This window comes from Pinus tabuliformis, chromosome J, assembly GCF_031772625.1.
Source record: "Pinus tabuliformis cultivar Carrire ecotype Pingquan chromosome J, CPIR1, whole genome shotgun sequence".
NCBI classification, from domain to species: domain Eukaryota; kingdom Viridiplantae; phylum Streptophyta; class Pinopsida; order Pinales; family Pinaceae; genus Pinus; species Pinus tabuliformis.
Window position 1 is genome coordinate 373,416,687 of NC_142295.1, and position 12,249 is coordinate 373,428,935.

The following is a 12,249-nucleotide window of genomic DNA, read 5'->3' on the forward strand; positions in this document are numbered from 1 at the left end:
CCAGCAATAAGAGAAGAATGAGCTTCTCTTATGACATTTATCCTCTCCCCCTGTGGTATACACAACTTGCCCAAATGAAACAGCAAATTGTTATGCATGTGATAGTCATTTTCCTCTACATGATTCCCTTTACTCAAGTTAGCATACACATCTTGAAAGTCATCATCAGATGCATATTGTTCTATGTAACTATCATGTACAATGGAATCATTCTTAAGTAACGTAACAACACCAATAATAGGCCTTGAAAGCATATCAGCAACCTTATTCAAAGTACCTTTCTTATACCTTATTACCAAATGGAACTGTTGCAAGAAGCCCGTCCATCTAAAGTTTCGTGACTGTTGTGACTTGCTTTGTGATTGCAAGTACTGTAAGGGCTGATGGTCGGTATGTATAACAGTTTCTTTGCCCATCAAGTAGTGTTTCCACTTTTTGACGCTTTGTACCAATGCATACAACTCCTTATCATATGTAGGATAATTTACAACAACACCATTAAGAGTTTCAGAATGAAAAGCAATAGGTTTACCATGCTGTAGAAGAACTGCAACCATAGCATAATCACTAGCATCAGTTTGTATCTCAAATGGCTGTCTCAAATCGCTGTCTCAAATCCGATAATGAACTAATCTTCTCTTTCAAAGATTCGAAAGCTTTTTGCTGCTTGCCTCCCCATTGGAAAGCATGCTTCACACTTGTCACTGCATGCATAGGAGCTGCTATAGAAGAGAAGTTAGAGATAAACTTCCTCCAATATTGAGCTGCACCCAAAAAACTTCTTACCTCTGTTATGGATTTGGGAGTAGGCCACTTCACAATAGCCTCAATCTTAGCAGGATCAATTCTCAAAGCACCTCCTCCTACTATGTGTCCCAAATAAACCAAAGAAGTCTTTCAAAATTCACACTTTGACATTTTAAGAAATAACTGATTCTTCTTCAAAACATCAAGTACTTTTGTAACATGCATGACATGATCTTCTCTAGACTTGCTGAAAATTAAGATGTCATCTAAGTAGACAATAACGAAATCATCAAGAAAAGGACGCAAGACATCATCCATTACCCGCAGGAAAGTTGCAGGTGTGTTGCACAAACCAAACGTCATCACAATCCACTCAAAGAGTCCTTGTTTGGTTTTAAAGGCTGTCTTCCAAATGTCACTTTCTTCAATTCTTACTTGATGATATCCATTGCGCAAGTCTAGCTTAGTGAAATATCGAGCATCTTTCAGCTGGTCTGGCAAATCATCTATCCTTGGGAGTGGGTAACGGTTCTTTACCGTTATCTTGTTCAAGGCCCTGAAATCAACACACATACGCCAAGTGCCATCTTTCTTTGGAATCAATACAATCGGTGACCCACATGGCGAAGTACTCGGCCTTATGAAACCCTTGTCCAACAAGTCCTTGATTTTCTTCTTTATTTCAACATTCTCCATAATAGACATGCGGTACATGCCTATGTTTGGAAGAGGACAATCTGGATGCAAATGGATTTCATGCTGAATCTCCCTCTTAGGAGGAAAACCTGTAGGCTTCTGAAACATCTCATGATATGCATCAACTACCTCATACAGATCTGATTTAAGTTTTGGATCACAATTGTCAAATGATTCATGATTCACATCAACCTTGGGCTTAATCATAAGAAGAACAAAATTCTTACTTGAATTGACTAGCCTTTTTACCTGTCTTGCATTCACCATCGCTATATTTGTCTTCTTGCGATGAGCTCTAACAATGAACTCCTTGCCATCTTTGAACAGATGATATTTGTTTTCATGGCGATGAAAGATAGCTTTCCTGTCAAACAAGTAAGGACTTCCCAAAACAATTCCTGCTATATCAAAAGGTACCACATCAAGTTCAACTGTGTCAATAAAATGTGCAGTAATTGCAAAGCGCAATGTGCACTTTCTTGAAACTTGTAAATTTGCATCCTTGCAAATCCATCCAAGTGGATATGGCTTCGGATGTGGAATGGTCTCAAGTTTAAGCTGCTTGACCAAGTCCTCTGATATAAGGTTTGCTTGTGACCCACTATCAAAAAGTGTGTCAATATTAGTATGTTTTGGAATCACCCTCACATAAAACATTTCAATTCTTTCTTCCTCATTAGGAGCTTGTACATGGCAGTTTGAGGTACTAGTGCTGGCTTGAGTTTCAATTTCTTTTTCCTTCAAGTTTTTCAAACCCATGGCTGTAATTTTGGTTTCATCACCTGAATCTTCCCCTAAATCTTGTGGTGTAGATGTAGTAGCAACAATTTTCTGTTTCCCTTTGGATTTGTTAAATTGAGGTCTTTTTTTAGGATATAATTTCCAACAGTTTTTCTCCTCATGACCTGGTTTAGAACAGTTTTTACAGATCACTTTCTCACTCTCCTGTTTGACAGATGCATTCTTTTTTCCCTTTCCCTTCGAGGTTTTCTCTTTGTTTTTCCCCTTGGGGGGCTTGTTTCTACCCTCTTCAAATGTGTTTTTTCCCCTTGCCTCTAAATGGGTAGCTTGGACACAAACCTCGTCCAGGCTAGTAGGGTTAAACATAAAGATGGTGTGTCTAAGGTAGCTATGCAAGCCACCAATGTATTTCAGCAAGGTTTCCTGGGTTTGCAAATCTACCCCTAACAAGAGAGCTCTTCTCCTGAATTCTTGGGTGTAGTCTTGGACACTCTGACCCTTAAGTTGTCTGAAATTTTGCCAATTCATAATGGCCTTCAGCATGTGAGCAAGAGGATAAAACTGTTTTTTAATGGCTAACAGAAATTCAGGCCATGTTAAGGTAACCTTACCAAATTTTTTGATCTCCTCTTTAGTCTTGGCCTCCCATCAGACCAGTGCTGCTCCATCCATTCTCAAAGAAGCCAACTGAATCTTTGTGGCATCATCATGCATATTTTGGATCCTCAAGTAAACTTCCAACTGCCTAATCCAGTTGTCAAGCTTTTCTGCATTCACTTCACCATTAAACATAGGTAATTCGAATTTTACATCAAGCTTCAAAAAAGGACTTTTTCCAGAGGATTTATGCTTATGAATAGAAGAAGACGAAGATGAAGAGGAAGAAGGTGAAGATGGGGGTGGTGGATCACCATTTCCTCCATGTCCTTTCTTGGAATGATCATCATCCTTCTTACTTCCTGAAGAGCCCTCTCCTTCATGTGGATGTTTGGACTCTTCTCCAGCCAATTTCTCATTTTTTTCTTGTTACAATATCCTCACCATTTAAGTGAGGTCCAAGAAAGCCTTTCTGAAGACTCTTTCTTCTTCTCTTGGATCTGTCTCTGTAGGAATTTCTCCTTCATGTTCAGACATCCTTGAAGCTTCTGCTGAGACTCTTGAGGGTGAAATTGAAGGTGGAGGTGATGGCTCTCTCGCCTTCCTTGACTAAGGATTCTCTCGTTCTCTAGTCAACTGTCATTCCCCTCTTTTAAGTTTCAACCTAGTAAGCATCAATACTTTGCAAGACAGTTAGAAGATCTTTGCACAAAAACCCTAAGCTCCGATTCCAACTTGATCTGAATTTGAAACTACTTGAAATTTGTTTGCAAGGTATTCAATTTAGAATTAAACATGTTTAAAAGATTTCCATATCCTGGAGAAAGAAAACACATGAAATTTTCAGCTGTTTATGACCCATTTAAGCATAGCAGAGTTATTTCCTTTTACTGTTTAACACATTAAAACAAATTTGTTCTGCAAAATAAATCAACCACAAATGCAAAAGAAGTTGATAAAGCAGTTCACCCCCTCCAGGGCTACGTCTGCTGGGTCCAAAGCTCCCAACCGGGCTTGTCCTTGTTTTTATTAAATGCTCAAATTGAAAATACAGCTGAATAGAAGCATCTACAGGAGAAATAGATGGTAAAAATGGATTCAGAACACTTTAATCCTTCAGGATTGACTATTGGATCACCTCCAATCGATACTTGCAACCCTATCTAGTCTTCACAAAACTGGGCCCTAGTGGCTCCTAGAACTTTCACGGCTCCAAAAACTATGCAAATGACCTCAGATCGCTGTAAGACCTACACCAATGGCTTCAAGAGGTCAAAAATACCCAAAATAAAAAAAAAAATCGTCCAAAACCGACTTTCCTAGCCAAAGTTATGGCCATTTAAAGTTTCTCCAGTTTTTCCCTAGAAAAACTCCAGCGAACTTTAGTTAACTCCAGATAGCTCCGCCAATTATGGCGGGTCCGCCAAATTTGGCGCTCCTGCCAAAATTCCGCCAACTTAACTGCAGTTACATTTAATGTTTGGTGGTTTCCTGGGATTTCGTGCCCGGCAGAATATTCCTTTTTTAATTATTTTTTGAAAAATTAAAATTTCTAATGTTATGGACAAATTCTTCTTTTTGCCATAACTTCCTCATACGGCGACCGTTTTTCGAACCGTTTGCGGCACCGGAATTGGGAAGACGAGAACTTTCCAGTCATTCAACTTTGAACCAGTTCTAAGCACTTTAAATTTTGAGCATTTTACGACACTTAGGACATGAGCACCTGATCACAAGAGGTGAATATTTTACTCTAGTAGCATATATGGATGCAGATTGGGTAGGGAGTGCTAGATGATAGGAAACGCACAAGTGGGGGAGCATTATTTTTGGGCAACAATTTAGTGTCTTGATTGGTCAAGAAACAATCTTCAGTTTCTTTATCCAAAACAGAGGCCAAGTATATATCATTAGAATCATGTTGCACACAAGTTCTTTTGATGAGGAAAACACTGAGAGATATTAATGTAGAATATGATCATCCAATTTCAACACTTTGTGACAACAAAAGCACAATAAATATTTCAAAAAATCACGTTATGCACTTGAAAAGAGAGTACATTCTAATCAAGTATCACTTCTTAAGAGAACAAGTAGCAGAACAAAATGTCAAGTTGAAATATATTTCCACCACAGACGAGATTGAAGATAGTTTCACAAGACCTCTTCCCATAGAGACATTTGAAAATTTGAGACAACAATGGGAATAATATTTATCTCATCACTAAGTGATTAAGGAGAAGCAAAAGTTCAGGGAAAGACTCGGTGGATTATGTGTTTCATTGTGGGATTGCCATCAATGACGAAGGGGGAGATGATTGAAACAACTTTTGTCATTGATGTAAAAGGGATTATATTATTGATAGTATATATAAGTATCCAAGTATATTAAAAAATGTGTTCTTTTGAAAAAGGAGGAGTCAAAAAGTGAAATAGTGGTTTCAAACCCACGGTATATGAAGCTCATGGCATTTGGAAAAATGAAATAAAAAAGGGAATTAATTATTTAATTATTGAATTGATGTCACTATTTGAATTAACATGTTGTTTAATGAAGGGTCATGATATCATGTAAAATGATTAAGATTTGGAATGAAAATGTATGTGAGTGAAAATGTAGTTTGTGGAGTCAACAAGTCATCTTGTCATTTTCTCTATAAATATTTCCTGGACTGCTTCAAATAGTAAAATATTGGGCATATTTAAGAGAGTTAAGGGGAACGTATGGTTAAAATTTTAGATTTTGGTTTGCTATGATTTTGGAAATATATGTTGTGGAAGTCAGCCTTTGTGATTGGTCTAAAAATCTGCCTCAAATGAGCCATCTCAGGATTTTTGCTATAACTTGTTTTCTACAATGTTTCAGACCATCAAATTTTTAGGAGATAGAGGTGACATATCTCAATACATGTGGTAAATGTTTTGGGAATTGGTTTGTATTATTTTATGAGATATTCCTTTTGGAAGTTAGGGTTCATGAATGTTCCTAATATTAGCTTTAAATAGGGCAGGTTGGAATTTTCGCTATAACATTTTTTTTTGGATGTTTCAAACCAAGAAATTTTGAGGAGACAGGGGAAATATCTTTAAGTACATGTGATCAAAATTTTAGGCACTGTTTCATTACACTTTATGAGATATTACCAACGGAAGTTTGGGTTCTTTATTGCTCCTTAAATCAGTTTCAAATATGTCGACTTGGAATTTGTTTTATAACTTATTTTTTGGGACTCTCCATATTGTAAAACTTTTAGAGGTCTAAGGAGGCATACATAAGTGCCTTAGGTAAAAGTTAAGGAATTATTTTTGAAAAATCAAATATGTGGCATGTTGTAAAAGTTCATTCTTGGGATGACAAAGAAGCTTTGGTAGACTTGTCATAAATTTCATTGGGAGATTCAAATTGTAGTTGGACTTTATGAAAGTCAAAGTAGTGGGAAAACTTAGTGAAGATGGAAGGAACAATAAAGCTTGGTGAAGGTAGAAGCAAAAAGTAAACCATGTGAAGGAAAAAATAGCAAACACACTCAGTGAAGTATAAGCGTGTGCTCAACACATAAGCTTTACAACCATTTTTTTTTTAAATTTGAAAAAATGCTAGGATATGAATCAAGGCATAGAAGACGGTAAGCGCAGTCCCAGTGAGTTGATTTGCTTACTCAAAACAGGAACCCCGGAAGATGAAGCTGACAGAGAAAAGGCGGAGCGTTTGCAGCAAGCTAACAAAAACTCGTGGAAGAGGACAGCAGTCTCATTGATCCATTTTATGATTTACTTTTTTGACAACGGCAGTGATGGTTCTGTTATTGGAAAAGCTATGAAATGCTACACTCAAGGATGGGAATACATGGATATTGTTGACGGTTTAAATGAGGAAGTCGAATCACTCGGTTGGCAAGCCGATGGAGAGTTCGACAGTCTCCAGCACAGTTGGAATAAACGTGCGCAGAGGGAAATCATAGACCAATTGAGGGATTCGACGGAAGTTGCAAAGCATTGCTTGCTCGAAACATCGAGAGTCGTCGATCATTATTTACAACATCGTCCTGAAATTAATAAAATCGATTGGTTACAACGCGTATTGGCAAAGGTTTACTTTTTTTACATGACAGAAGACGTCAACAAAGCAGTTATTCAAAAGTGCAGTAAATTGGCTGAAGAGGGCAGAGAAGAAGAAATATTGGAGGTGGCCTATTTGTCAGTTACGACTACCTCTCATGAAAATGGTCAAAATGGTCATACATGAATGACTTACTTAACGCAGTTGAATCCCAAGTTAATATCATTTATTTATTTTAATTTATCGAGGAAAATTACAACCCTGGATATCTTTCATTGTATTTTAGAAGAATTATTTCATATATATATATATATATATTACTATTTCATATATATATATATATATACTATTTCTATTTTGTTAAGATTATTTTTAAATTTAATTTATAGATATAATTGAACTCAATTACTTTATACATATTATTCTAAAGCTACTATAAATAATAAAAAATAAAGAAAACTTATTTTCCATTATGAATTTATTTTTATTTTTATATTAATTTAACCTATTCAAAGTTATATTACAATTACGTGGATTTATTTTGTTTATTCTACAGGTTGGCAAAGGAAAGGACCCAGAGAACCCAGTAGAAACTCGATACAACACTGATCAGGCATCGACTAGCTCACCCAATCAAAATGAAAATGAACTGGTAAGTAGGATAGAGTAACTGTCATTGATCAGCTTCTATCTGTTACGTCAATTAATACAGCCAAGTGCGTAAATGTTGCTAATTACAGTAGATCAATGCTCTAAATATATTTTCTGCTTCATCAAGCTTGATGTCTACCCTCTACACTAAATTCATTGCTTTCAATATATTTTCTTCAGCATTAGTCTTGATGTCTGCCCTCTCTATTAAAATCATTTTAAAAATTAGCATATATTACAGTGTATTTATTTATTTTAAGTGAGATAAAAAATGTATCTCCAAAATTTTGATCAAATTATCAGCGTTTTAATAGTCCAACATAATGCATATCACTTTTATAACTTATAACTTGTAATGGTTTTCAAATAGAAGTTATAATTTTTTTGCCACCTTATTTGATTACAATGGTGTATGTTATGACATTTTTGTAAAAGTGATAGAATTTCTAGATAAAACAAGGAAGAAGACATCTTTAGCAAAGAATCCATAAAATTTTGAAAAAAAAAGGGTAAGAAGAGCTAAAGAAGAAAAAATTTATGCTCGTACAAACTGCACTTCATACCCAAAACAAAGGAATCCAATTGTACATTGATAGTGAATTTTCAAGCCACGTGACAAGAGAAAGTATTTCACTTTGGAAAAAGTTCATGAAGGTAGTGTGATATTTGGAAATAATGCTACCGCAAGGATAACTTGAAAAGGTACTCTTAGTCTGAATAATGGAAAAAGTTCATGAAGGTAGTGTGATATTTGGAAATAATGCTAGCGCAAGGATAACTTGAAAAGGTACTCTTAGTCTCAATAATGGAAAGACTAAAACAACAATATCATATATGTTGAAGGTTTGAATCATAATTTTTTTCATGTAAGTAAAATGTGTGATCAAGGACAGATTCTCACATTTTATTGTCAAGGTTGTGAGATAAGGAAGTCATGCATAGGAAAATTAGTTGTATATACAAATAAAAAATAAAATAGTGTATATATCCTTAATGAGACAAAGGGAGAAAAATGTTGTATGGTACTACTATATTAAAGCTAGTTATGACATATAAGAATGGGCCATATGAATTTTGATACAAGTGAAAATCAACACCAAAGAAGAAGTGAGAGACATGCTAAAGATTACAAAACCTTCAAACACTATTTACAGGTAGTGTTAGCATGGGAAGTAGATAAGAACAAGCTTTAAGAGAAATGAGTACTCAACAATGAAGCCACTGGAAGTTGTTCATACAAATATTTGTGGGCCTCCAAGGACACAAAGTATTCAAGGTGAAAATTACTTCATGTTTCTCATTGATGATTACTCAAGGATGACATGGGTTGCCTTCCTCAACAAAAACTAGATGCATCTGAGAAGTTTAAAGCTTTGAAATTCTTATTTGAAAATGAAACAGATTAAAAATCAAGTACTTGAGATGAAATCAAGGAGGTGAATTTATCTCAAATGAATTTGAAGAGTTTTGTGAGTCTTGTGGAATAAAAATACATTCTTTTAGTTACAAGAACTACACAATAGAATAGAGTGGCTGAAAGAAAGAACATAAACATACAAGAGATGGATAGAACAATGTTGGATGGATCAAAGCTATCAAACATGTTTTGGAGAGAAGCAGTTAGGACCATAGTCTACATTTTGAATAGAGGGTAAATAAAAGTCAACAACAACAAAACACCTTATGAAATATGGAAGGATACATTATTAGCAGTCAAATACTTCAAAGCTTTCGGGAGAAAGTGCTACATAAAGAGAGATGGCGAGGATTTAGGAAATTTTAACTCTAGAGTTGATGAACGTATCTTTCTTGGTTATTCATCAAGAGGTAAGGCTTATAGATGTTATGACAAAGCATTGCAAAAATTGTAGAAAGTACAAATGTTAAAATGGATGAAGAAATTCCTTAAAATGATAAATCACAAACAAATAAACATTCAGAAAAGATGAGTTGCAAGGAAGAAGAAGAAACAAAACATCAAGATACAAATACAACATCAAGATTCATCCATAAGAATCAATAAGGATAATCTAATTATTGGTGACTAAGATACATGAGTGTGGCCTAGACAAAGATTAGAAAGTGGATCATTACATGCACATTTCTCCTTTCTATCTAAAATTGAGACTAAGAATTTCGTAGAAGCTAGTGAAGACAAGAAATGGTTTGATGATATGAAAGAAGAGCTAAATTAAATTGAGAAGAGTGAGACATGGGAAATTGTTTCAAGACCAAAAAATAAAAATGTGATTGACGTCACATGGTTTGTTTTTAGAAACAATTTGAATGAATATGGTCAAGTAATAAAAAATAAAGCAAGTTTTGTTTGAAAAAACTATGCTCAAGTTGAAGGTATTGATTTTGAAGAAATATTTTCCCCCATTGAAATACTATAACCTATTAAAAAAATTTTGCCACTTACAAGTTTCAAGAACTTCAAATTCTATCAAATAGATGTCAAGTTGGCCTTTCTCAATGGAAATCTAGAGGAAGAAGTATACACTGAAAAATGAGAAGGGTTCTTATTATCAAAAAATAAGGATCATGTATGCAAATTGAAGAAAGCACTTTATAGGCTAAAGCAAGCTTCGAGAGCCTAGTGCTTAAGACTTAAAAAATATCTACAACAACAAGGATTCAAAAGAGGAATTACTAAAAATAATCTGTACACCAAGAAAGAAGGAGAAAATCAATTGATTATCGTGGTATATGTAGATGATATTATTTTTGGAGAGGCTATGAAAGAAACGTGCAAAGAGTTAGTAATGCAAAATGCAAAAGGAATTTGAGATCTCTATGCTTACTGAACAATTATTTTTTCTTAGTTTAGAGATTTATCAATCTAGCAAAGGCGTATTCATTTAACAAACCAAGTACATCAAGGAATATTGTGCATTGTTCAACACACCCATGGTCATAGGTTGTAAATTGAGTAAATATGATGAATCTTGAGAAGAAAATAAAACATTGTACAAGTTAATGATTGGAAGCCTACTATGTGACAACATTAAGGCCGTACACTATGCAACTAGTAGGATTGGTTGCATAGTCTCAAGCTGCATCAAAATAAGCTCTATCGCAAGTAGTGAAAAGAAGATTCCTATCTGAAGGGAACCCTTGAATTTGGTTTGTGGTACTAAAGAGGTGAATATTTTACTCTAGTATAATATATGGATGCAGATTGGGTAGGGAGTGCTAGATGATAGGAAACATACAAGTGGAGGAGCATTCTTTCTGGGTGACAAGCTAGTGTCTCGATTGGTGAAGAAATAATATTCAGTTTCTTGATCCAAAAGAGAGGCCAAGTATATATCATTAGCATCATGTTGCACATAAGTTCTTTTGATGAAGCAAACACTGAGAGATATTAAGGTAGAGTATGATCATCCAATTTCAACACTTTGTGACAACAAAAGCACAATAAATATTTCAAAAAATCACGTTATGCACTTGATAAGAGAGTACATTGTAATCAAGTATCACTTCTTAAAAGAACAAGTAGTAGAACAAAATTTCAAGTTGAAACATATTGCCACCACAATGACAATGAAAAGTGTCTTCACTAGTGTGGGCTCGGATGAAGTTGAGTCTTCCTTCGATTTTGTGTACTTAACAATTGATTTCAAAAATTGGTGCAACCTAGGGTACTATTTTGTCAATTTCACCAAAGCTACTATGATATTAAACAAATATTTCCATAATAAAATGTGGAAGGGTTCAAATAAAAAATGGTTTGTGAGATGATTTGGTTGGATTTGGTCAAGGGAAGTCCCAAGTTAAGGTTTAAGGGGGGAATTTTTAGGTAAAATTGACTCAAGGAAAGAGTCAATGTTGATTAGGTCAACAGTGGTGGTTTTGAGCCCATGGTTTTTTGGTTTCCCATGGTTTTGTGCCCATGGATTCATGAGTGAAACCTTTATAAGCCTAGGTGAAGACTCTATTGTAATGGACCAAGGGATGTGAGTGGTGAAGGATCACTTGGCTGACTTGGCCAATAGTTTTGCCAACGAATCTAATGGAATTCCCTTAGCTGGGATTTTCCCAGTGTTCAGGTTTTCCCAGGGTAAACATGGTGTTATGTTTGCATGTTTGAGTTTCGTTGCTATGTTAATCTTTTTCTCAGTAAATTTGGTTTTATCTTCTGTTAATTTTTAATAGTACCTTAGGTAGCTTATATTCTTGTCAAATTCCCTTCTAGTCTATAGACATAAGCTAAGACTTTGATCCTACCTTTCTAACCTACTTTCCTTGGAAAAAATTTCGGGACTAATCATCCAAGGTTTCAAACCTTGGAATATGCTTGGAAGATTTATTAAAAGCATAGAAATTTGGGGATTGCCTTGCAAATTTAAGGATTAACTCATTAAATTTATAGAGTTATGTAGCAGATGTTTGGAAATTCAAGGATTGACCAATTGCATTTCTAGATCTGTATGGAACAAGTTTGTAAATTTGGGGAACAAAGTCATTGGCTTCATCCCTTGGTCAAATGGATGACAAGGGGCCCATGACTTGGAGCTAGTTGGAGGGAGTTTCAAGTTATCAAGTTATTGTTATCAAGACATTTGGATATTGTGCCCTATTGGTTAGGTATTTCACTACCTAGAATCCCCGATACTAATAGAACCCACATTGTTGAACAATTAACAGAGATTGGAAGATTTTGGGACTGGTCAAGTGATGGATCAAGACATTGCGTATTTGGTGTTAGTTAAACCCCAAGAAACAATTGACATGAAACCACTGACACTAACAGA

At 35.2% G+C, this 12,249-nt stretch overlaps 1 protein-coding gene across 1 annotated transcript in view; it reads left to right on the plus strand.

Moving 5' to 3' along the window:
* Positions 1–7,565, plus strand: part of LOC149227292 (uncharacterized) — a 162,841-nt gene extending 155,276 nt beyond the window's left edge. Inside the window, exons 6-7 of the mRNA XM_089380455.1 lie at positions 7,398–7,493; positions 7,554–7,565. Coding sequence (XP_089236581.1) covers positions 7,398–7,493; positions 7,554–7,565 — 108 coding nt within the window. The remainder of the gene's footprint in view (positions 1–7,397; positions 7,494–7,553) is intronic.
* The last annotated feature ends 4,684 nt before the right edge of the window (positions 7,566–12,249 follow it).